Below are 27,454 nucleotides of genomic sequence, written 5' to 3'. Positions count from 1 at the left end.
AGAGTGTTCACGAAATGTATGGCTGTCGTGGCAGCGTACCTTCGTCGGCAAGGGATACAGGTGTTCCCGTACCTAGACGACTGGCTGGTACACGGTCGCACCAAGGAGCAAGTTCAAGCTCACGTCCACATAATAGTGCACACATTCAACGAGTTGGGCATCCTACTCAACAAGGACAAATCCACTCTAGAACCTACCCAGAGAATAGAATTCATAGGCGCAGTTCTAGACTCCAGACGTGCACAAGCCATCATGCCAGACAACCGATTTGGCACCATCACGAGCCTCATTCAAGGGCTCCAGACGTTCCCAACTACCACGGTGAGGTCGTGCCTTACCCTGCTGGGTCACATGGCTTCCTGCACGTACGTAACCAGGCATGCCAGACTTCGGCTTCGCCCACTCCAGACCTGGGTGTCGTCAATATATCGACCACATCGGGACAGCCTGAACATGGTGGTCACGGTCCCGATCTCGGTCCTGACCTCCCTCACCTGGTGGCTAGATCACAATGTGGTCTGCGAGGGGATGCCATTTCACGCCCCACAACCCTCTCTGCACCTGGTCACAGACGCTTCATCTCTGGGTTGGGGCGCCCATCTCAACGAACACCATACCCAGGGCCTGTGGACTGCACCCCAGCTAGCCCTGCACATCAATGTTCGGGAACTGATGGCGGTGCGCCTGGCGTGCCAGGCATTTCTCAACCTCCTACGTGGCCGATGTGTGTTAGTTCTCATCGACAACACCACGGCCATGTTTTACATCAACAAGCAAGGAGGAGCACGTTCGTCAATTCTATGCCAAGAGGCCATTTGCCTGTGGGACTTCTGCATCGCCCACTCAATCCATCTCACGGCATCGTTCCTCCCTGGAGTCCAGAACACTCTAGCGGACCGACTCAGCAGGTCCTTCCAGACGCACGAGTGGTCTATCCGTCCGGACATCATACATTCCATCTTCCAAAAGTGGGGGTTTCCCCAGATAGACCTGTTTGCATCTCGAGACAACAGGAAGTGCCACGTGTTCTGCTCCCTACAAGGTCGAGCTCCGGGCTCCCTCTCGGATGCGTTTCTCCTTCCCTGGAAAGACCACCTGTTTTATGCCTTCCCTCCGTTTCCTCTGGTCCACAAGGTACTGCTCAAATTGCGCAGAGACCAGGCACAGGTAATTCTGGTCGCTCCAGCGTGGCCGAGACAACATTGGTACACCACACTGTTGGAACTCTCGGTTCAGACACCGATCCCGCTTCCGTTGTGTCCGGATCTCATCTCTCAGGACCACGGCCAGCTGCGTCACCCCGACCTGCAATCTCTCCACCTCACGGCGTGGCTGCTCCATGGTTCACCCAGGCAGAGCAGCAATGCTCGCACTCTGTCCAACAGATTCTGCTGAGCAGTAGGAAGCCCTCAACACGCACCACGTACCTGGCCAAGTGGAAGCGGTTCTCCTGTTGGTGCGAACAACGAGCCATGTCCCCGTTGCAGGCACCCATTCCTCTCATTTTGGAATATCTCCTCTCCCTAAAACAGCAGGGGTTGGCGATATCTTCAATTAGAGTTCACCTGGCCGCTATATCAGCCTTTCACCCAGGGGAACTCGCGTCCTCGGTATTCTCTAACCCGATGGTCGTTAGATTCCTCAAGGGCTTAGACCGGATGTACCCACAACAACGTCAGCCCGTTCAGACGTGGGACCTCAACCTGGTTCTCTCCAAGCTCACAGGTCCTCCATTCGAGCCACTGGCCACCTGTTCACTTTTGTACCTATCCTGGAAGACAGCCTTCCTTGTAGCCATCACCTCAGCAAGGCGCGTTTCTGAACTTACATCCGAGCCCCCTTATACAGTTTTCCATAAGGATAAAGTGCAGCTTCGTCCACATCCTGCCTTTCTCCCTAAGGTGGTTTCTCCTTTTCATATCAACCAGGACATCTTTCTCCCGGTCTTTCATCCCAAACCACATGCCACTCGCCAGGATCAACGTTTGCATTCCCTGGACGTACGAAGGGCCCTGGCCTTCTATATTGACCGCACAAAGCACTTTAGAAAGACGACACAACTCTTCGTTGCAGTGGCCGACCGAATGAAAGGCTCACCGGTCTCCTCACAACGCCTATCCTCCTAGATTACGTCTTGCATCCGGACTTGCTATGACCTGGCAGGTGTCTCAGCACCGCACCTCACCGCTCACTCCACGAGGGCCCAGGCTTCCTCGACGGCTTTCCTGGCACAAGTTCCGATCCAGGACATTTGTAGAGCAGCGGTTTGGTCATCAGTCCACACATTTACAGCTCACTATGCACTAGTGCAGCAGTCCAGAGACGATGCTGCTTTCGGATCAGCGGTTTTGCACACAGCAATGTCTCACTCCGACCCCACCACCTAAGTTGGGCTTGGGAGTCACCTAATGGAATGGATATGAGCAAGCACTCGAAGAAGAAAAGACGGTTACTCACCGTTGTAACTGTTGTTCTTCGAGATGTGTTGCTCATATCCATTCCAAACCCGCCCCCCGTCCCCACTGTCGGAGTAGCCGGCAAGAAGGAACTGAGGGGGCGCCGGGTCGGCTGGGGTATATATTCAGCGCCATGAAGGCGCCACTCTAGGGGGCTCCACAGCCGACCCGCCGGTGTTGCTAGGGTAGAAAATCTTCCGACGATCGTGCACGCGGCGCGCACACACCTAATGGAATGAGCAACACATCTCGAAGAACAACAGTTACAACGGTGAGTAACCGTCTTTTATCTATGCATTTCTGCCAAGAGGAAATTTAACAAACAAAACACATCTTTCTCTCGGGTGAGCAGCTGGGGGTGTCCCATTTTCTCTTTGGGAAATATAGTCACCCTGCAACTCCCAGCCACCGTGGGCAGAGAGGGCGCGTTCCCCGCCCCCCAGCTTCCAGCTGCCGCAGGCAGAGGGGGAACCCCACAGCTCTCAGCCACCACGGTGGCGGAGGAAACCATGGAGCCACAGCAGGGAAAGTCACAGACAGGTCACGGCTTCTGTAAATTTTTGTTTATTGCCCGTGACCTGTCAGTGATTTTTACTAAAAATAACCATGACAAAATCTTAGCCTTAAATATAGTATCTTGGGGAAGAGTAAGAGGAAAGGGAAATGGTTCCTCATCAATGTATTAGAATTTTTTGAAGGTGTCAAACAAGCATGTGGACAAGAGTGATCCAGTGGTTATTGTGTAGTTGGACTTTCAGAAAGCTTTTGAGAAAGTCCCTCACCAAGGGCTCATAAGCAAAGTAAGCAGTCCTGGGATCAGAGGGAAGGTCCTCTCATGGATCAGTAACTGATTAAAATATAGGATACAAAGAATAAAGATAAAAGCTCAGTTTTCACAGAGGAGAGGTAAATAGGGGGGATCCCCCAAGGATTTGTATTGGAACCAGTGCTGTTGAACATATTCATAAAAGATCTGGAAAAAGGGGTGAACAGCGAGGTGGCAAAGTTTGCAGGTGACACAGAATTACTCAATATAGTTAAGTCCAAAGCTGACTTTGAAGAGTTACAAAGGACTCTCACTAAACTGGGTGACTGGGCAACAAAATGGCAGATGAAATTCAGTGTTGATAAATGCAAAGTAATGCACATTGGAAAACACAATCCCAACTATACATACACAATAATGGGGTCTAAATTAGCTGTTACTGATCAAGAAAGAGCTCTTGGCGTGATTGTGGATAATTCTCTGAAAACATCTGCTCAGTGTGCAGTGGCAGTCCAAAAAGCTAACAATCATAGAACTGGAAAGGACCTTGAGAGGTCATCTAGTCCAGTCCCCTACACTCAAGGCAGGACTAAGTATTATAGACCATCCTTGACAGGTGTTTGTCTAACCTGCTCTTAAAAATCCCCAATGATGGAGATTCCTCCACCTCCCTAGGCAATTTATTCCAGTGCTTAACCACTTCCTTAACCACTGACAGGAAGATTTTCCTAATGTCCAACTTAAACCGCCCTTGCTGCATTTTAAGCCCATTGCTTCTTGTCCTATCCTCAGAGGTTAAGAACAATTTTTCTCCCTCCTCCTTGTAACAGCCTTTTATGTACTTGAAAACTGTTATCATATCCCCCCTTCAGTCTTCTCTTCTTCAGACTATACAAACCCAATTTTTTTCAATATTCCCTCATAGGTCATGTTTTCTAGACCTTTAATCATTTTTGTTGCTCTTCTCTGGACTTTCTCCAATTTGTCCACATCTTTCCTGAAATGTGGAGCCCGGAACTGGACACAATACTCCAGTTGAGGCCTAATCAGTGCGGAGTACAGGGGAAGAATTACTTCTCGTGTCTTGCTTACAATACTCCTGCTAATACATCCCAGAATGATGTTTGCTTTTTTTGCAACAGCGTCACACTGTTGACTCATATTTAGCTTGTGATCCACTGATTTCTTTCTGCAGTACTTCTTCCTATGCAGTCATTTCCCATTTTATATGTGTGCAACCGATTGTTTGTTTGTAAGTGGAATACTTTGCATTTGTCCTTATTGCATTTCATCCTATTTACTTCAGACCATTTCTGCAGTTTTTCCAGATCATTTTGAATTTTAATCCTATCCTCCAAAGCACTTGCAACCCCTCCCAGCTTGGTATCATCTGCAAACTTTGTAAGTGTACTCTCTATGCCATTATTTAAATCATTGATGAAGATATTGAAAGAACCAACCCAGAACTGATCCCTGCGGGACCCCACTTGTTACGCCCTTCCAGCATGACTGTGAACCACTGATGATTATTCTCGGGGAATGATTTTCCAACCAGTTATTTACCCACCTTATAGTAGCTCCATCTAGGTTGTATTTCCCTAGTTTGTTTATGAGAAGGACATGCGAGACAGTATCAAAAGCCTTATTAAAGTCAAGATATACCACATCTGTTGCTTCCCCCATCCACAAGGCTTGTTACCCTGTCAAAGAAAGCTATTGGGTTGGTTTGACGTGATTTGTTCTTGATAAATCCATGCTGACTGTTTATTTATCACCTTATTATGTTCTAGGTGTTTGCAAATTGATTGCTTAATTATTTGCTCCATTATCTTTCCGGGTACAGAAGTTAAGCTGGTTTGTAAAATAAATAGGAACCATTAGGATAGGGATAGATAATAAAACAGAAAATATAATCGTGTCGCTTTATAAATCCATGGTATGCCCATACCTTGAATACTGCATACAGTTTTGGTCAACCCATCTCAAAAAAGAATTGGAAAGGTACAGAGGTGGGCAACAAAAATTAGTAGGGCTTCGGAACAACTTCCAAAGAAGGAGAGATTAAAAAGATTGGAACTGTTCATCTTTGAAAAGTGTTGACTAGGGATTGGGGTGTACGTGTTATGATTAGACAGCTATAAAATCATGAATGATGTAGAGAAAACAAACGGGGACATGTTATGTATCCCTTCAAGTAACACAAGAACTAGGAGTCACCCAATGAAATTAATAGGCAGCAGGTTTAAAACAAACATAAGAAAGTACTTCTTCACACAATTCACAGTCAACCCGTGGAACTCGTTGCCATGGGATGTTTTGAAGGCCAAAACTAACAACGGGTTAAAAAAAGAATTAGATAGGTTCATGGAGGATAGAACCATCAGTGTCTGTTAGCCACATGGTCAGGTATGGAACCCCTGGGTGTCCCTAGCCTTTGATTGCCAGAAGTTGGAATGGAGATGGATCACTTGAAATTGCCGTGTTCTGTTCATTCCCTCTGAAGCCTCTGGCACTGGCCACTGTCAGAAGACAGGATGCTGGACTAGATGGACCATTTTTCTGACGCAGTATGACTGGCCTTATGCTCTAGTAGTATAAAGTAAATAATTGTTCTTTTTCTGTTGTGCCTGAGAAATAACGTGAAGAAAGGAAAGAACCTTACTTTTACCAGGTTGCACACATATACCGTCTTGATATGTCAGTTGTCCAAGAGGGAAAAAGTGTTTGACAACTTCACCCCTCCCCACCCCCATATCTGGCTGTCAGACTGGCTGCTAGCCGTGGTGATGTTCTTGGTGACTAGAGTAGCACCCTTTCTTTCTCCAGCATGGCTGTAGGCAATCTGGTAGCAACCACTGCTACTTTTTAATACTTCTGTTTATTTTGAGACATCCTCCAACTGTATATAAGCAAGTCTTGAAATTTGGAGGAAGGGTTTTTTTTAGGCTGAGCAGTACCATTTGGAAATAGACACCCAGAAATGTGTATACACCAACCCTTGATTTTGCTGCATTTGGCCACCATCCAGGATGCCAACTCTGACAGTATTTTCCCCAAAAGGTTTACTAACTTTTTGTTTAAATATAGAATAGAACCTCAGAGTTATGAACACCTTGGGAATGGAGGCTGTTTGTAACTCTGAATAAAACATGATTCTTTCAAAAGTTTACAACTGAACATTGACTTAATACCGCTTTGAAACTTTGCTATGCAGAAGAAAAATGTGCTTTCCCTTTATTTTTTTAGTAGTTTACATTTAACACAGTACTGTACTGTATTTTTTTGGTGGTCTCTGCTGCTGCCTGATTGTATACTTGCGGTTCCAAATGAGGTATGTGGTTGACTGGTCAGTTCGTAACTGGTGTTTAGAACTATGAGGTTCTACTGTGTGGGGTTTGTTCCTTTATAATGACCCTTTCGGTAGAATGTAAGGGCCTGCATTTAAATGAGAATACTCACTTGATGTTCCCGTTTTTAACTAAAAAAAAAAAATTAAAGCTATTCAAAGCTGTTTTGTATAGACTTGATTAGTTTGAATTAGAGTTCATGTAATGCTGAATGCCATATTTTATAGCTGCTCCCTAAAGATGTGGCTGCCTAAGCTTAAAAAAGCAATATCTGATTTTGTTATATATTAAGTGTTTGTTTAGGTTAAATACATGTCTGTATCTTTTTTGATCAACTTGAAAAATTTGCATGCTATGCAGCAGCCATCTTCTATACTTTATTAAATATCTGTCAATTATAAATATCAAGGTTTTACATTAATGTCAAGATAGTACATCAAAAATTCATGGAATATGTGACTTTTTCCAAGGGTATTTAATACTTAATGCATTTGTGTCATTTTTCTTTCTAGATATATTGACAGGTTTTATTAAGTGTTTGTTAGGGAGATTTCATTTTTACCAAGGGACTATAAAGAGAAGCTGCATGCTAAATCAATTTTTTAATCAGAATATTGTTAATGTTTTTTGTCTTCAAACTCTTATAACCTATCGGCTTAATTTAAATTTCTTGGTATATTTTTAAGTAGCATGTTGAAATAGTTCAGGGCAGAAATCTAATATGGTCAGATATGCTGACTTTAGTGTATTTTAATTTCTTTAAAATAGCTACTAGAATATTGCATTGTGGAAAGTGTTCTTATAAATATGGTAATTACATATTTTTGGTAATTTTATTCTGTCTTGCATCTTTTATTACAAAACCATATTGTTCTTGCCCTTTGTTGTAATTAATCCATATAAAAACATTGGTTACATGCACCTGAACTATTAAGATATAGCAGTCTCTAATTTCTAGAAATTTATAAATGAGGGGATTAATGGAATGTACAGCCTTCACCCTGAGGTCACATGTTCAAATCTGGATTGATGTATGTTGTGACTGAAAGTCGTTACCATCTGATGGCTGTTCAGTAGTCTATCTGAAATGAACTGGTGGTCTCAGTACAGTTCCTTGTTGTCAGATGTCTCCATTACAAAAACTACACCATCAAAATTAACACTAATTTACACTCTTGGAGAGGCCAATGGCTGATTGATCATAGTGTGAACTACCCTCTTGATTTCTAGAGAGATGCTTGCTGTAGGTCATGGTTAAGACGTATTGGCTGATTAATAATTTCTGCCTGTGTAGTATTTGATCTGAGGCTTCATTTAAGAATTTCACTTTAGCGTGCCCAGTCCTAGACCTTTAAAACAAATTTGGATTTCAAAGGAAAAATTAGTAAAAATATTGAGATTCTTACTTTCCTGTTTATATGCCATTGAACTGTTTTTTTTTAGTACATTCTAACTACTGATCTGTTGTTGACAATCATTCATCCTGTCAAAAGTGGTTGTTGGGATGAAAAATAAGTATCTTTTGAAGACCTAAAGTTTCTTTTGATCTCATGATAAATAGCTTCATACTGCTGGTTTAAGATAGCATCAGTTTACACTAAATATTTCAAATATTAGGATTTCACAATGGTGAATTAGTTTGAATCACCAGTGTCAAGTTGGTAATGCTGGAGGATATTTTCATTTTAATTAGTGTCATGTTTATCCTAACGCCAGCTATTGTGAATTAAGGGAGGAGGGTTTGGAAGGATTTTGACCTTGCCTGGCCATGCTATGATTAATGATCAAATTCAAGAGGAAATAATCTAATAATTTTGTGCATAGCATTTTGGTGATTCTTCTGCTCCAGTGCCAGTAGGTGGCATCAGTGCCACACTGACAAAGTCTCTCCTGGTGAATATGAACTGTTTAGTCAAAGCTAATATCGATATGACAGTTGGAAAAACTCCATGTCACTTTCCTTAAGCAAAATTGTTTTAATAAAAAAAAAAATACAGTAGGAAATACAACTTTGTAAGCATTAGCGATATGAAGACTTATTCCTGGATTAACTGTGTGGATTAAATATAAATGGGAAACAATCAGAAATTTCTTTAGAAATTTCCCTATTCACGGAAAATTTTCTTTAGGATTTCTAGGTATAGAATGAAGTTTAAAGCTTTGACAGTTATTAGTTTGTAATAGAACTGGCCATAAATGTTCTAGTGGAAATCTTTTAAAATTAAACTGTTATGCTGTTAATTTTTTTTATTTCACTTCTGAATGTTAACTTTCCTGGATGCTTAGTTCATTATGCCAAGGTTTAATCTTTAAACTATTAATATACTGCTAATCAAAATGGAAATTAAGTTGTCATAAAGAAATAGAGTTTTTTAGAATTGTAATGGAATACATAATTTCAGCTATCTCAGATTCTAGCATGTTCATCTTCTAATTATGGTATAGTTTGGCGGGAGAGAACGCCTCCTAAAGAATGATGCTTTTGTGGCTCAATATTTTGTTAGTTGTTTTGTGAGAAAGATACATTGTTTTGTAAAATGTGCTGTTAAGTTTAAACATAGAGTAATTTGCTGTGCAATGTACAACATATATAGATATTAAAATCCTATAGAAATGTGGAAGTTCACACTGAATTCTTAAAATAAAAGCTCAAATTATTAACTTTTTACTTGAAAATCATAAATTTCAGAGTTAATCCATCCAAAGGGTTAACTACAGGGATTGGGGAGAGCAGACACCTGGGACCTAACGCCCAATTGGCAGTCTTTTGTAATGTATAATTTGCCTAAAATTGCGCACTGAGCACAAGCTTTTGTTTTCTAATTGATTTACGGTTTGAGCCACTTTTACCTCATCCCCTACTGTCCTGCACACAGTGCCAGCAAATACATTACAGTGAGAGATGATAAATTACCATGCACTTGTGATGCTAATGCGTCAAGAGTAAAAACTGCATACTACATGGAGCTTCATGTATTAACAGTGTTGCAAGATACAGCCAAGCAAAAATTCATTTGTATCTTAAGAAATAACCATTTATTCATTTGATTGCTTACTGCAATCTGTCTACAGACTTAATTGAAATGGAAGATTAAAATTATAGTCATATAGCTTTCAATCTGTTAATTGGTATAAAGTTTTAAAGTGGTTGAAAAGTCCAAGTCTTTTTAGAAAATGTATGATAGACAGACTGCATATTGGATACTTCATTTACCAGAAACGAGTAACAGGATTTACCGGTTTAAACAACTTTTTTTAACCACAGTACTTTATTTGCTAATGTCAACTAAGGTATATACCTTTTATATCTAATCTGACAAATAATGTAAGAAGAAATAATTACCCTACTTCTGGATGATTGTCTCTACATATAATTGCTTCACTAAACGTAACTATGCTAGTCACTAAAACTATTTAAATATTTTAATCTATTGAGATTCCTGAAGTGTGGCGCAACTGTGAATAAATCCTTTGCGGCTACAAGGAAAGAAAGAAAGACTTAGAATAAATTCGTTCTCCATATGTAAGACGCAGAATTAAGATTCCAGGATAGAAGAGGGGATTGTAGAATTTGCTGAAACCTAATGTTCATTTCTTGTTTAGGTTTCATGAGGTTGATTGTTTTCTACCTTTATGGAGTCAGTCCACCTTAAATTTTTATTTTTATGTGGTGTCTGTGGGTTCCAGTCTTGAAATATGAAGAAACAGATTTATGGCGGCTGCTGGGCACAACAAATTAAGTTGACAGTGATGTATGAGAGCATAATAGCATGATGATCCCTCTGTAGCGCGGCTGGATGCCTCCTGCTTCATTTGGCTCTTGTTAGGATCTGTTAGGCAGCTAAATAATGAAAATTCTGCTGACTGATTTCTGATTTTTTTTTTTTTTTCCCCAGACCCATCCTAATGCCAGCAAACTGCCCTTAAAGGATTCTTTCACTTATGATGACTACAGGTTGGTGTGCTGTTTTTTAAAGTGAATCTTGGGATCTTGAAAAGTGAGAAATGCTTCATTAGGAAGCAGGAGGGAAAAACCAACCCTGTTTGTTAAACCATTTAAAACATCAGTGTATGCTGTCCACTGGTACGCTTTTTAAAAACAACAAAGAATAGAGTAAGTGTCCTGTTTCAACGGTCCTATAGAAATTGTTATTAATCTGGGGTAGGAAGAGAAGTTAATTTAGCCAAATGTCACATGACAGCCTGAGATTAGTGTGGTGTTGTCGTTTTTAGATAACTTTTATTCTGCCGTTTAAGCCTCTTTATTTTTCACAAAAGATTTTACCAGCATATATTACCTCAGAACTGTTATTTGGTATGAGACCTGGAAAACTCTTGCTATACATGTGAAGTCTGAGTGCATTTTGAAGGTGTTTTAGGAAGTGGAATCAGTTCAGATAAGAGGGAGCTTGAGTTGAGTTAAAAATGATAAAATATCATGAATAAGAGGAATTCATGAGCTCTCATAGGGATCTTTTAGTCCTTTTGTATTTCTGAGTCATTACTTTGGCATGGTATCGCCACAGATGTTTCCTTCAATGGAAGGGTGGGAGGAAGGTGTCAATTTAAGTGTGAAGTTGACCAAAATGTGAATGATAAAGGTATTCATTTAAAAAGTATTGTACTGGCCAGATTTTTAATACCTCAATTTTCATAATTCTGGATTAGTTGAGTGAATAGACTAAAGTACTATACAGGAAATTCTGATACTTCGTGGCATATGGGAAGGGCACACTTTTTAAACTTTTACATAAATGGAGATCTGAATGTTTTCTGTTCTTTGGGGGAAAAGTTTGGAAATGCTCATCTAAACTGTGGATTTCTTTTGGGTTGCAGCTGATCAACTGGCTGTGTTTAAACAATGAAATCTTGAAGTTTTTATTCTTTGCAGATGGGCAGTTTCCTCTGTTATGACACGACAAAACCAGATTCCAACTGAAGATGGTTCCCGAGTTACCTTGGCTCTGATTCCTTTATGGGACATGTGTAATCACATCAATGGTCTGGTAAGGATTTCTTCAATGTGGATAAGAAGCTTTAGAACAAACAGGGATTCCATCTTCCCTGCTGACCCTCAAAAGCAACCATCTTAAAGAAATGACAACTTCTTAAATATCTTGAAATAACTATTTCAATGAGAAAATCCTTCATACTTAAGAGACTTTTATATGTAATTGCAAATCATGCATAGTTTTTTCTTTTTCTTTGCACTTTCACAAGTGTGCAGTGTCAAATACTTTCCAGCAAATTTTAATATTTCTAATCTTCACACATACTAAGTTCTGTATCTGATGTTGCTAACAAAGTTTTTCATGAGACTAGATACTTTTGTATTGGGTATATAAAAACAGACTATGATGGAGGTTGTCTCTCAAAGCATCTCTGTCCTGGCTACCACAAGGGAAAGTGGATGGAAATTTGAAACTAAGCAATGCTGCCTGCTCTTAACCATGCCCAAAGAGCCTTGTTATGGAGCCAGCAACGGCAAGAACAAAATCTAGTTCAACAAAACCAGTACATCTGTTAGTACAGCAAAGAAACACTACTTAACACATGCAAAAACACTACTTTAGGGCATATTAAACATTTAAAAGATGGCATGGGTATATAGAAAGTCAGACCTGCTGACGTTTTGGCTTGCCTGAGATTTCCTACTAGCTCATAGAGGACCAAGTCTTGACTTGATAACAGATTGGTCAGTTTTGAACTGATGAAATGAAAATTCACGAGAGAATGGTTTGCCAGTCTTGTTTAGCCAACCACAAAGGTTCTGTATATTTCACGGTTTATACTTTCAAATTATATTGTAAGTAAGTAGGGTGACTTATGTAAACAGCAAATATGACCTATTCATTCTTCCATATTTTAGTAATCTGGTCCCTGTAAGGGAGAGTTGATGTGGATGACAGGTCAGCATGTGTTAGCAGTAGTATTGTCATGAGTGAAGCTTAACTTAAATATTCAATCAGGTTGTAGTAATGATTTGCATTTTTCTGTTATTAACAAAAGTTTGGTTTATTAGATCATACAACAGGTTTCTTTATAGAGGATATCACTATGACTGGCTGTATCAATACAGTGGAATTCAGTCCTGGATGATGATTTTTCTCTTTTTTTCTCTACCATTGAAATGGTTATTTATTATGTATGTTTTTCTTTAACCAGTGCCTTTTACAACTGAGTACTTGTTGCAGAATCTGGTAGCTCTCTTACTTTGTTTCAAGGATAGATTTAGTATTTGACTAGCCTCGAGTATACAACATTTCTTAAACTTCATAAAACAATTTAAAAAGCAAAACCCCTCCTGCAAGGCTTAGATGTAAGTATAGTGCTTACTGTAACTCTCGTTGCCCTCTTCTTCCTTGACACTTTTGGAGAGGTTTGTTCATTTTCACATGGATGAATGAGTGCCTTCAAAAGTTGGGATTTAAAAAGAGGGAAGACAAATGACGCTTCTAAGAAAAAAATTAAATTTAGCTCTCCCATATTAAAAGCAAGGTCAAGCAGGTTGTTTTAATTATTTCAAGCTTCAGCTGATATTGGTAAAATATGTTTTTGTTATGCTATTTGGTGAATAGATTTGGTGCAGAGGCAGCTTGTGGACCCAAACTCTGAGGATAAAGTGGAGAGGTCTCTAATCAGTTGTTCATATACTTATGTTTGAGTAGTTTACTCTGAAGGAAATATATATCAATACATAAACAAGGTAGCTGTAAATTTTAGGAGCTGGATGTTATTGGCTCTATTGAAATAGAAAAGCTCTGTTAGAACTCTTTCTTCTCATTACAATTTACTTAAATTATCAGAAGTAGGAGTAATACCCTCAGATCAGTTTTACTCATCTACCCAGAATGATGCATTATAGTAGGCTTTGGAGGAGCAGGTGGGAGTCTCTTTGCTCTGATTATAGTGCATCCTGATGAAATACATCAAGTGAACACTTGACTCACTGCATGAATGTATGAAAAAGACGGTGTTGCATTCTCCAGTATCTGTTCCAAAGGTAGTGTTGAAATGCCCCTTCGTTCAGTCCCTGTTATAATATGTCCCTATTCTTGCTCTATCCCACAAGTCTTTTTTTTCCACATGCTAAATTATAAAATGCTCTTTGGGTTTGGGATGCATTAGGGCCATCCAGCTTTTTCTTGCTTCTGACACTACTAATTAGATCAGCCTGTATCTAAGAACTACGTCAAAATATTTGTCTTCATGCATTTCTCATTGTTATTCTTCAGTGGGATGGTATTTTGATAGTCAAAGGTTGATTACTTGCTATTAGAGCTTTGAATGAATAAACTAAATTATGCCTACTGGGCTGGGGCCATCCTTATCAAATCACTGGCCAAGCAAACTACTACTTCCCCCTACACAACTTGATATTCATGAGCTGGCCTGCTCCAGCAGTGTACCTAAAGGGGGAGACAACTTGTTATCCATCTTCTGGAAAAGGAAGCAACTCCAGTGCTCATTTTCTTACTATTTCCCCTGTCTTTGTTAACTTTGTAAATCATGAGTCTAGCACTATATTGGACTTTGCAGAGCAGCCCATTAGAAGTGGTGTTATTTTTAAAAGTTTGGCAGTCTAGTGAAACACACACTTAACAAATTTGCAGCTCTCTCTAAGACATACCGAATCCTTCTGCCTCCATCTAGGAATCCACAGATGCTTCAAATTCTCTCTCTGAAATCATTTTAGAAGATTTTAAGGTTTTTTTTCTTTTAATTTGAAAATGGTTTCTTTGAATTTATGAAGCAGCTAAGGAAACTGTTCAAGACATAAGAAGCTTTTGAAATAGCATCAAGGATTTCCCTCTGTCACTGGGAGAGGAAATTTTCAGAATGTTGCCACTGAAATTGGATTGCACGTTTTTAACAGGGATGATTTTTTGACCATTAGAAAAGATTACCCAGGGGTGTGGTAAATCCTCTAGCACTAAGTCTTTAAATCAAGCTGGCATGTCTTTCTATAAGATGTGCTGTACATCAGCAGCTATTGATCCAATGGAATACAGGGCTGGATGCCTGAATCTCTCATCTCCATATTGATACACATAAAATTCATGTGGCAGGGGTTGGAGCCAAGGGTTTTGGAGTGTGGGAGGGGGCTCTGGACTGGGGCGGGGGGGGGAGCTCTCCGGGGGGAGGGGGTCAAGGATGAGGGGTTTGGAATGCAGACTGCCCCAGGGCTATAGTGGGGAGAGAGAGCTGGGGGGAGTCCTATCTCCCTGCTGCAGCACCTGAGCAGGGGAGAGAGGCGCCTCGGCCCGCCGCAGCAACTCCGGGGCTGGGGCCACAGGATAGGCGGGGCCGGGGGAGGGGTGCCTTTCCCCCCAGATGCAGCAGGCCCAGGCCGGTTTGGGGCCAGAGGAGGGGCTCCTCTCCCCACGGACGCAGCAGGTCCAGGGAAGGGCACCTCTCCCCCCGGACACGGTAGGTCCAGGGCTGGGGAAGAGTCATCTGTCCCCACCGCAACGCTGGGCGCCTGTGTAGCACTTAATAGGCTGCTGCATATCCGTGCACCTTAAAAGGAACTTAGGTGACTGTGGCCTGTGTTATGTATCAGATCAAACTGGATGATGTAGGCTACAAAGAAAGTGTATAAAGGACTTGCAAAAGTATCTCAAATTCATGTAATACATTTTTGAGCTGTGGCATCTATGTACAGTGCCATTATATGTGTCCCAGAGGGCTCTGCTTATGGCTGCCATTTTGGATTTGCTGTGTCTGAGAAGAGTTCCCTGTGGTCACTATGAAAGCATTGTTTTGGCTTACAAATGCATGATTGAATATGCAAGCAGAAATTATTAATATGTAAACTGCCAGCCAACCTTTCAAAGTAGCCTAAGGGGCTCTCTCCTCAGACAAAGCAAATCCAAGATGGCAGTCACAGTATAGTACCTGTGTTCAAACATAATCTCTGTAAATGAAAACAAAGTTCTAATGAAGCCACAAGATCTCGAGTGAAAATCTGTGGCTTTTTGCAGTTTGTCCCACAGGTTCACAACCTATTTTTACTACAATGTAGTTGTGTAAACACTAAATTCAGAATACTTGTCACAAAAGTTGTTTCCTGATTGCACAACTTCCTTATGTCTAGCATGGTCTCTGAATCCTTTATGATATAGAGTCCATGTTGAATGTTATTACTCAAGAACATACTAGATTTAACATTTTTAAAAAAACATTTTAGGATGGCTTTACTTATTAATATAAGCATTTTTATTTTCATGATTTTTAAAAGAAATGTATTCAGGGTATGGTAAAGAATCTCCCTTACCTCTCTTCGCCCCCCTCCCCCCACCACCTCCACCATCCCGGTCTGTCTGCTCTCACAGAAAAATCTCTTCAGTATTTGAGAATAATTGCTTAACTTTAGATAAAGGAATTATTTGCAAGTAAATTGGAGTTCTCTGAAGATGGTATCCCTTAAAGATTCCCAGTTATCCACTCCTCTTTCATTGAGAGAGATCGAAAATGCATTGATAGTTGAAGGGTCTGACATAGAATGTAGCACACTCAGTGCAGCGCTCCAGTGTGCCTCACAGGCGTGACTTAAAACTCAAGAACTTTATAATAAGCTACTGGATTTAGCTAGGGACCAGCAACTGTTGGTCTGTGGAGGGTACTTCCCTCAGAGCTTTCCATTTACTTCAGGTAAGTAATTTTCTTCCTTGATTTTCTCTAGTGCAGAGATTTTTAATGCTCCTAACTAAGAAATGATTGCTTAAGATTCATAAAACATTTAGTACCAACTATGTTGCGTCAGGTGAAGGAAAAGCAGCATGTGCAATTACTTTAGATAATATCCATCTCCAATAAAAGGCAGCTTTATGAAAATGGGGAGGAAAGAAATGTAATATGTTAAAGACTCATTACTTTTTTCCCCTTGGGTAGATCACAACTGGCTACAATTTAGAAGATGACCGTTGTGAGTGTGTAGCACTTCAGGATTTTAAGGCTGGAGAACAGGTAATGGCTATTTTGTGACGTTTTATGCAGAAATGTATTGTTCATGCAACTGACTATCTTGATGAAAAGGGTGAAGATTTCACACAAACCTCTGCTTGTCTTCTTGATAACTAAACTGTTTTTATTAGCTGCAGAAGAGCCTTGCTAATCTGTAAATATAATCTGCACAAAAAGGGGTCCTCAGTATTTCTCTGTGAAGATTTAATAGCAGAGTGTATAACCAAGGTTTTGTTGTAGTTGGATAATACTTTGTAAAGTATTAATAAAGCTAAATAAATTAAACTACACGTGTCAAAATAATGAACACAATACATTCTCTGTCACACAATCATCTTTGCAAATCTCCACTATAGGAGTTGCATGCTTCCTCCTGAGTAATAACCATTTCATGTATTTAATCACTGGGGAGTGTACTCTGTACAGACAACTGATCTAGAAATTTTAGATGTGGTTGTTAGAGGTCCATACCCAAAACTGCCCTCAGTGCCTCAGTTTCCATCAGCAATAGCAGGCGGTGGAACTCTCCCTCTTGGTTTTGTTCAGTGCTTTTTTCTGTTTGAAATGTCTTGCATAGTTTTTATTTGACTAGTTTATGATAGTCTAGTACTTGTCCAATCAACAGGTAAGAAGAGGAGGTGTTATCAACAACCCAATAGACAAAGACCATTGGTCCAGGAGATATTTGGCCTGTGCTGTGTGCCCCCCCCCAAACTTTAGTTAGAATGAGAAAGGAACTTGAAAGTAAAGATTAAGACTAATTGGTCCAACCATTAAAATAGAAAGACCACGACTCTAAAGTTTTGCCTACGTGAGGAAAAGTACCTGTTGCTGAAAACAGGTACCGATGGAGTGGTGTTGAGCACAGTTCAGCTGCAAATGTAGCCTTGGATCCTAGTTGTTCACTGATCCAAGGACAAACTAAACCATGTTCAGCACCAGTCCAGGGTAATGTAGACAAGACATGCATCAAGTCCCATGGTGTATTCTGAAGATATGAGTGGAAAGATGCTGACCTCACATCTTTCACATCCAGTCTATTAAGAAATATGTATTAAATTGTTAAAAAGTAGTATTTCTCTAAAGAGGAGAAGCATCTGTCTTCTAAATTGAGCTGATTGAGATAGTGTACAAACAGTTTGTGCATGGAGTTTCCTTGACTGGCAGGGGCTTGGATCCTGTGTTCAGATACTTCGTTTGTTGGGGATACTTTTGGTTCCCAGGCAGGTTCCTTGCACTCATCCTATGAGTGCAGGATTTGAACTCTTTAGTTCTATTTTCTCCTTGGATTACAACCCTTGTACTCAAAAGAATGTTTAACAGATATGTCCCTTTCTTCTTATCCTTCAGCTTTTTCTAAAAGATATGCTGTAGTTGGATTTGAAGTAGGAATTAGTACAGGGAAATCCTATGACCTGTGTTATGCAAGAGGTCAGACTAGATGATCACTTCTGGCTTTAAAATCTATGAATGTATTAATCGTATCTAAGGCTTGCCTAGGTCTGTGTCTTATATCTATATATCAAAGAACTATCATTCATAGAATCATTGCCTTTATAATGCAAGCTTATTTAAGAATCTAAATCATTAGCAGGCTTCCATGGATAGATAGATATACTTTTTTAAAAGATGAACTCAAGATCATTTAAGGATCTATAACTAGAACATTGTTTTTATTTCTGAAGGCAATGATTGTATTGGATTTGCGTAGAAGATAAATGTCTTATTTCTGTTGACAATTCCATGATCAAAAAAGGGTTCTTGTGGCTCAGAATGCAACAGCTATTGCTGTGGCTTGCTGTGCCAAGATCTTTATGCAGCCAAACGCTAGCTGAAAAATTGCAACATGAACTTGTAGTGATTTTTTTTCTTTAAATTCTCAGTTCTTTTAAAACACTTGTTGCAGTGTATGCTGTTTCATCTAGCATTTTAAATTGTAAGCTGTAAGAGGCAGGAAACATGTCTACATTTGTATGGCACCTAGAACAAAAAACTTTACTACCCTGTTTCCCCGAAAATAAGACATCCTCCGAAAATAAGGCCTACTTACAGTTTTGCCTCTCATTGTAATATAAGGCATCCCCCCGATAATAAGACCTCCCCGATAATAAGGCATCCACCGATAATAAGGCATTTTTCATTTCTGAAAAATAAGACATCCCCTGAAAATAAGACCTAGCGCATCTTTGGGAGCAAAAATTAATATAAGACACTGTCTTATTTTCGGGGAAACAGGGTATATATAAATATGGAGTATATTTTTTGTAAGCGAGAGGACGATGGTAAATAAATAATCTTGAAGTACAAATTTGATTTAGAAAAAGTTTGGGGAAATGGGGATAATATAGAAAGCATCAGCTGAATACCTATAAGATGTCTTTGTATGATATTAAATATCCTTAACACTATAGCAGTTATCTCCCCTACTATGCAGGGTATAAAATAACAGGCCCATCTCAATATATGGAAATTTTGAACACATTTCACAACGTCCTTGAAGTCTTATAGCAACACTGTATGGTATTTTGAATCATTCAATGAAAATAAACATGCATTTTAGTCTCATAACCGCATAAGTATTGTATTTCATGACAATTATAACTTTTTTCAGTAAATTTTCCACTTATGTCAGTTTTGTGAGTTAATCTTAAGCTTCCCCTTCCCCCACCCCCTCCCCTTCACTTCTCTTTCCATCCTTCTAGATTTACATTTTTTATGGCACTCGGTCGAATGCTGAATTTGTGATCCACAGTGGTTTTTTCTTTGATAATAATTCACATGACAGAGTGAAAATAAAGCTTGGAGTGAGTAAAAGTGACAGGCTGTATGCTATGAAGGCAGAGGTCTTAGCTCGTGCCGGCATTCCAACGTAAGTAAAACAGAATGAACTGAGTGTTTTCTTTCATGCTTAAAATATTTCAAAATGTATTCAGTCCAGTAGTGCATTATTAAAATTGCTCTGCAATAGTTTGCTTAGGCCTAATATCTTGTCTGTTTATATAGCAAATGAAATACATTGTGATAATGAAGTTTAGTGCACTACTCAGATCTAAATAATCTAGTTTGGAGTGTATACAAGGAAGAATTAGATTTTCTTTAGTAAGTGCTTGGGTAAAAATAGTGAAAGAGTTAAATGTGAACCAATATGTGGCTTTCATTTCTTCCCTATCCCTTCTCAAAATGTCCTGCAATGCTCAAATTGTTATCTATAGTGGTTTCAACTATTTTTCCTTAGAAGAAACTGCTGTTAGTTCAGGCTGTAGTATGGTGGGCAGCAATCATGAAACATTGTTTTTTCAAGGGGAAAGGAACCATCCTAATGGAAACTATTATCTGGACCCTTCTGTTGTTGAATATGTCAATAATTGATGGCTTCAATATCAGTCATTAATCATAATACTGCTGTTAACATTTTGAAATCAGCACTTAAGCTGAGATTATTCTTATATATATTACTCATCTGGCTACTAAAATCAAGCATGAATTTATTATTAAAACCATATAAAAAGTCATTTTAAGTGTAAAATTGCCTGTCGATTGGAGAAGTGATTGTTCTTTTTCTGGGACAGGTTGGAGAAGTTTCTTCAGTTCAGACTCAGAAATTGGTGTGACCTCATATTTTTTCAGAATCTAATAATGTGGCATCTGAGTATACATTAAAGGTTTCATGTTGAAGCTACCACAGTCTAATTTGCATTCATTTTTTTTGTCAGCTCCAGTGTTTTTGCCTTGCACTCCACTGAGCCTCCAATCTCTGCTCAGCTTCTGGCTTTCCTTCGAGTGTTTTGTATGAGTGAAGGTAAAACATTCACAAATATTCTTATTGATGGAGGTTTTTTAAAGTGAGAAGATAAGAGATGTTCATATGAAACAAAACTAGAAAACTTTAAAATGAATGTTTTAAGGGGAAAATTGAAAAGGGATTGAGAACACGGTCCTCTTCTGCATCATTCTTAAATTAATAGATCATTAGTGGACATTGAGTTTTCTAAAAGTATGTAAAATTGCATCAGTCCACGTTCTTGGGTCATGTGGTATTAAAAGTGTGCTGACAGCTTGAGAATTTTGGGGGACTTTCTCCTCCAAGCAGCAGGTGTGGTGAATGTTCTAATTTTGAAGAATACCATATAGTACATCATCACTGCCTTTTTTCCCGCTTGTGATTTGCAATAGATTACTTTTGCTCTCCAGTCTTATTTATTCATAGGCTAAAAAATGGCCCACAATGCAAGGTCATATGAGTCCAAAAGTTTGCTGCATGCTTATAGTGACAGCATTTCAGTCAGCCTTTACCACCAGATTCTTCTGGGAATGGAACTGGAAAATACTGCACTATAGCAGAAATCCAAGACACTCCTCAGAGTTGGCAGTTTGCACATTTAAATCAACATTTTTGGTTATTCATAATCTATAATCAACTTGTCTTGTGAAGTAAACGATCAGAGCCTAACTTTCAAATATGCTTGTGTGCAGTGGCACCAGGAAAAATGTATGCACTGTTATTAACTGTGCACCTAATTTGTGCATGTAATAACTTCATTGGTGGATACAATCACAACTGTTTGCTAATTAGGCACAATTATGTACCTAATCTTGCATATGCTGTTGCACTTGCATTTATGAAAATAATCCAAAAACCTGGTTTTGGAGGTCATAGGTAAGAACCGTTTGTTTCACAGCAGGGAGAGTAACCACATACAGTAGGGTTGCTCTGCAGCTTTAAGTTGCTATGTACCTAGATGCCAGTAGGTACACTAGAGACATGTTAAGTTTTATGTATATACTATATTGTATTTTATTTACTTTTGTTCAACTAAGAAGACATGCATTAAATGTATTAATGACTTCACAACCTTGTGTTCCTGTCTCATTGGATTTTTTTTAAAAGAAACCTTTATTTTTTTTAGGGGATATTGATAGAGGGGGCTCTGTGGTATTAAATAAAGTGATTTGTGTCACCACATCCCTAACTCATCCTCTACCTTCCCCATACTCCAACAGCCCCTCCTGTGAAATTAAAAAGTATGCAAATTAGATAGCTTTGTCCCATTATCAATTGCATTAGTTTCATGGATAGTGAATTATTTATATGGCTCCCACCAAATATATCTATTTACTAGTTCATAGTTGGGTGAAGGCCTTTTTCATTTCATGTCACTTTATCATATAATGGTCTTATAATATTTTGAGGGTTGTAGGAATGGATTGCAGGATTTCTGATATGTCAGAGGTGTTAACCTTTGTACAGTTAAACTGATACTTCATAAACTATACATATACGTCTGCATTATTACCTGTGTTCTCATGACACATGAGATTTTTGACTAGTTTATATTGCCAAAGACTGCAAGTTTTGTGTTATATATTTTGGGACTATAAATTGTTTTGATATATATGGCTTTATGGAGAAAGATCACAGAGGTGGTTCGCGTGTGTGTACATTCTAATCTATGAAGAGCTGTTGCTTCATATGCTGAAAGTTTGTGGGATACTATTGGTATATATGTTTGTGCTTCATTTAGAATTCTAAACTAATGTGGACTTTGGGACTGAACTTTTGATTTCAAAGAGATATCATAATGATTACATAATAAGCATAATTCTTGAGGGATGTGGAAGGGATTGGTGAATTTTCTCTTCTAGGAAATATACCTAAAGTGCATTTGCTATATTATCATGAAATGTACTGGTGTGCAATTGCAGTATGTGTCCTAGACACTCAGCATGAAAACTGCAATTATTGTCTGTATTTAAACAGTTCAGTGAGGAGCAGTATGACATGAATCATTGATCCGTTGGTGAGAAGTCCCTTGCCTTAGTAACTCTTTCATCAACAAATGAAACTTGCATACGTCACTGAAGTCTATTGTATAAAATGCTAATACCAACTTTTGTAATGTTTAATTTGAAGTTTGTGATATACTGCTTTTGCAGGAGAGAGTTTTGGTAATTAAACGGTTAAAATTAATGAAATTTGTGTAATGCTGTCACAAACCACTTGACATTTTCTCTATGAGGCAGATTTGATGGATGTCTTTTGACCAACAGTATTCAGGTTTTTTTACTGAAAGAAATAGCCTTTAACAGTAGAAAAAAAACTCTATTGCTATTTATCCAAGAAAATAAACATTTCAGGGAGATATTATATAAGTACACCCAACTCTAAAATATCACCCCCTTGTTCTGTTTATCACCATCAAGGATTATATGTGACGTTGTAGCTGTAATTGGCATACAACGTAAGAGTTATGATGTGTATTTTAAGCCAAAATGTTCACAACGTTATTTAAAAATGGAGCTGAAGGTTCCTTTTTCTGCTAACCTCAAGATTTCCAGATGCTACCTGGAGGGGAGTAATAGAAATAGCCAGATTGTTGGATCATTTCTTTTAAGGGGAGAAGATTTTTTTTTCTCAAGCAATATAAAATCATGTTATTGAAAATGAAGCTTTCTAAGTTTTGTCAACTATCATAGTGAACAGTGAGATTGTTTTTAACATATTGTTCTTCATAATTATTACAGAAGAGCTGAAAGAACACTTAATAGGAGAGCACGCAATTGACAAAATCTTCACTCTGGGCAACTCTGAGTTTCCAGTTAGCTGGGACAATGAGGTTAAACTTTGGACGTTCCTTGAAGCCAGAGCATCCCTTCTTTTGAAAACCTACAAAACCACTGTAGAGGTAAAGCTGCCAAGAACCTGTAATTCTATACAATATTGAGGTTTTTGCATGGTAATTCTAGCAAAACAAAACTTCTTTTCCTTGCCCTTCCCCCCCCCCCCCCAAAAAAAAATCTTACTTTAATTGAGTTTATCTTCACTATGTGACCATTCATTTTTCACTTGTTTTTTAAATTACAATTTATTTGGAATAGCCAAAGGGAAAAAAGTATGTAAGATTTTGGCAATCTGTTTTAAATTGTTTTAATGATTCTGTAAATTGTTGCACCTTGTTTTTCCACTAGTAAAATGTGGAATCAGTTTTAACTTGGTGTGTTTTTTATATTTTCTAAATTATCTACTAGACTAGGGGAGGGCAAATTACGCCCCGTGGGCTTGATCTGGGCTTTCAATCTGGCCCGCGGGATTGCCAGCCCCATGGCTCAGTGGGGCTAAGGCAGGCTCCCTGCCTGCCCTGGCCCTGCGCCACTCTCGGAAGCAGCTAGCACCACGTCCCCGTGGCCACTGGGGGAGAGGGGAGACAGAGGGTGCCATGCACTGCCCTCGCCTGCATGCAGCGCCCCCTGTAGCTCCCATTGGCTGGGAACCGCAGCCAATGGGAGCTTCAGGGGTGGTACCCACAGGTGAGGACAGCATGCGGCGGAGCCACCTGCCCCCCACCACCCTCAGGAGCCACTGCCTGACATGCTGGCCACTTCTGGGAGCGGCGCGGGGCCAGGGCTGGCAGGGAGCCTATTTTAGCCCCCCTGCACGCTGCTGCCATCCCGGAGCCACTTGAGGTTAGTGGCACTGGGCCGAAGCCCACACCCCAGCTCCCTCCTGCATCCCAACCCCCTGCCTTGAGCCCTTAACCCCTTGCTGCACCCCTCCTGCACCCCAACCCCTTGCCCTGAGCCCCCTCCGCACTCCCTCACACACCCCAACTCCCTGCCTCAACCCTGCGTTCATGTCCCTGTATACAATTTCCTCACTCAGATGTGGCCCTTGGGCCAAAAAGTTTGCCCACTCCTGTACTAGATGACCACATCTAGAAAGTGTATCACTTTTTATTTGCTTTCACTACAGCTATCCTTAAAACTTATTGATTTGAGCTTCTGAAAGCTAATCCATGTTGGGGGACCTGTGCTCCTTTATGGATTCCCATGGACTTCAGTAGGGCTCCACAGAGGCATAAAAATCTGCCTGTGTGGATCAGCTTACAAGATCTGGAGCCTTTGTTATTGCAGGACAAAAGTTGGATGGATTTTATTAACAATCTTCCATTCTTTTCCTCCAGGATGATAAATCCTTTTTGGAGACCCATGACCTTACCTTCCATGCGACAATGGCTATCAAATTGCGTTTAGGTGAAAAAGAGATTTTGGAGAAAGCAGTGAAGAGTGCAGCTGCTAACAGAGAGTACTATAGTAGACAAATGGTAGAAGGAGCCCTACTTCCTAAATATGAAGAGAGCAATATTGCCTTGCTAGAGAACACTGTGGCAGACTCTAGACTCCCAATTGTCTTGAGAAACCTAGAGGAAGAAGCAGAGGAACAAGGGGACTTAAAGATTGATGAAGCTATTGATGCAGAAGTCACAGAGAATGGGTTTGTAAATGGTGAAAAAACTCTACTTAATGGGACCAAATCAGAAAATGAAAATCTAAATCAAGAGGAAAGCAACAAAGACACTGAAGATGCCAAAGAATCTTCTTCAGACAGTACTGATGAGGTTAAAGAATAGTCATAAAATAAAGTTTGACTTCATTGTGAAATTAAAATTAGCAGAAGTTTATGAACAGTGCATTTACATTGGTGTGTTTCTTTGTTAACATTTCTCTTTCTGCAGAGGAAAATGTTTTTGCTGCTTTATATAAAAATGATTTTTTAAGTTATTTAAAAATTTTATCATCCCTTTTCAATTAAGATTGCCATCTTGCTTTCAGGCAAAAACGGGGGGGAAAAGGTGCCTTTGCAAGATTTTGCAGACCTTTGTGGGACAAATGTATTTTCTTCTTGGGAAAGAATTAAGCTCTGCTATCTGCTGTGCTTTTGTTGTTCTGTCACTCTGACTACTGAAATTAAAATCTTGCTCTGCCTCCTGCCAAGAAAAGCAGAAGGCAGGACTGACTCGGTATTCAGCATGGAAGTAGGAGAGCAGTACAGCAGAAAACTGAATAAGAGGATCAGAAACTTGGGAGACTGGAGGGAAACCTGTTTAAAACCAGGTACACCAGTCCAAAAAAGGTAAGGTGGCAATCTTATTTTCACTAGTTTTAAATGTTGATGAGAATCCTAAATATTATACACTTACAGTGATTTCTAAGGATTTCAGTTTACTTTTGTGTTTTGTTTACTGTATAAAAACATTTCATCTTTCTCCTTGAATCAAAGTTAGGCTACTACAGTACATCATCCACCTAATTTTAAAGGCTGACTTTTATTTTAAAATGGTACCTTCTTATTTAAATGTTGGCAAGGTAATGGAGAAAGCAGATAGGCCAAGCCACAGCTTTAAACTGTGTGGTTCAACGTGAGGTTGCTTCCCAGCTTCTTCACATTTTCACAATTAGCTAGAGATTTTCAAAGCTACACTTTTGGCTAAAACCATTATTAAAACGAAAACATGAGTAATACTCCTGTCTTCTACTTTTTCATTTTTATGTAGTATTGGATGTAACACTGAATGTGACAGCTATTAGCTAATCTTATTTAAACTTCATCTATTGGCTGAAATATATTTGATTCCCTTTTCCTGAAGGAAAAGGTAAGCAGGAGTATTTTTGGTTTGGGGAAGACCAAAATCAACCTTGGTGCATACTTTACCATTTAAATTGTGTAGCGGTCTGATGCACGTTGGGTTACCTCCACAATGCTAGTTATGTCTGCTATCCCGCAGTATTGGTCACCCCTCTCATATACATTGTGAATTCTGTCTGAAAGCAATTGCAGCTCAGTGCAATACTGAAGTGAGGATAGTGTCAAAGCTTTTTTTTAAAAAATATTTCCCAGTTTAGGAGGAGTGAATAATAAACAGCTTAATTCTGAGCTCAGTTTTAAGGACTTTCCCTTTTAGACTATTTTATCTTGAAAAGTTCAAAATAATAGAAAGATTGGGCAAGCTTGGGTGACTGCTTAAACTTTAATGAATGTAGCAACTTGTTTATCCAAGATTGGTTGCATTAAAATGCCTTTTAACATTTACAGTCTTTTATTTTAGATTTTTGCTTCTCTTTTACATTACAACTTGAAAAATGTGCTTTTGCATTAATCGTTGGTGCAATACACATGTCAAGAAGTGACTTTCATATTGCCATAGCAACTTTGGAATCCAATGAGATGTAAAAAAAAAAAAAAAGTTAAATAGTTTTTTCTAAATATTTCACTGAGAATGGCATGTTGCCATTACACTGGGGATATTGTTTCCCTACTAAGTAACTAGAGGCTGGACCGATATTTTTGTAACTAAAATGCTGCTTGTAGGTAGAACAGCATACATTGTCATCCTGAGAGTTTAAATGTCATACAAAAGTCACAATTCTTCAGCTTTTATTAGAAACAATACTCTTTCATTCCTGCATCTGCCAATTTTATTGCACATATATCGTAGAAGGCGATATGAAATTCTGAAACTAGCTCTCCCTAAACATTTTCACTGTAATCCAAAATCTAAATGATTTGGTTCAATCTGATGCACTGTATTTTGTTCCAATATTTGCTGTTAACTATGGCTTAGCAAAACCTGTGATGACCACAGGCAGGAATGTGTGGGTTTTCTTGAATAAAGCATAGTTCTACAATGTCTTTGCTAGTAAGCGTATTACACAAACAAAAAACCTAACCCTACCTAATATTTACACGGCCTTTCTCTTAATAGTGAGAGAAGGAGGGAAACTTATCACAGGTATACATTTCAGTACTCCACAGAGGGCACTAGTCAAATCAAGAGTGATCATGCGGAGAAGCGTGGTAAACGTTGATCTATTAAGCAGTCTCATTTTCCTATTTTTGATCTGTTTGTGTTACCTAGGAAAAACATGTTGGATACAATAATATTGCAGAATAGTCTAATCTTGTAGTTTACATTTCTACTCATTAGATGTAACTGATGCCTCAAAGAAATATTAATCTAAAATCTTTCTTAAGCATTTGAAAATTGAAGGGGGAGGGGATAATTATTTTGGCACTGATAAGCCCTTAAAGCCATCTGTCATGAAAACAGACCTTTCAAAAGCATTTTAAAGTTAACTTTCTTAAT

At 39.3% G+C, this 27,454-nt stretch overlaps 1 protein-coding gene across 1 annotated transcript in view; it reads left to right on the top strand.

Annotated features, from left to right (window-relative positions):
* Positions 1–27,000, top strand: part of SETD3 (SET domain containing 3, actin histidine methyltransferase) — a 75,820-nt gene extending 48,820 nt beyond the window's left edge. Inside the window, exons 7-13 of the mRNA XM_054025938.1 lie at positions 10,466–10,524; positions 11,461–11,575; positions 16,464–16,538; positions 19,238–19,404; positions 20,249–20,334; positions 23,058–23,218; positions 24,494–27,000. Of these exons, the coding sequence (XP_053881913.1) occupies positions 10,466–10,524; positions 11,461–11,575; positions 16,464–16,538; positions 19,238–19,404; positions 20,249–20,334; positions 23,058–23,218; positions 24,494–24,940 (1,110 nt within the window). The 3' untranslated portion in view covers positions 24,941–27,000. The remainder of the gene's footprint in view (positions 1–10,465; positions 10,525–11,460; positions 11,576–16,463; positions 16,539–19,237; positions 19,405–20,248; positions 20,335–23,057; positions 23,219–24,493) is intronic.
* Positions 27,001–27,454: the final 454 nt, after the last annotated feature.

This window comes from Malaclemys terrapin, chromosome 4 (assembly GCF_027887155.1).
Source record: "Malaclemys terrapin pileata isolate rMalTer1 chromosome 4, rMalTer1.hap1, whole genome shotgun sequence".
NCBI classification, from domain to species: Eukaryota; Metazoa; Chordata; order Testudines; family Emydidae; genus Malaclemys; species Malaclemys terrapin.
The sequence above is the reverse complement of the archived record's forward strand: the minus strand, read 5'-3'. Positions and strand labels throughout refer to the sequence as shown.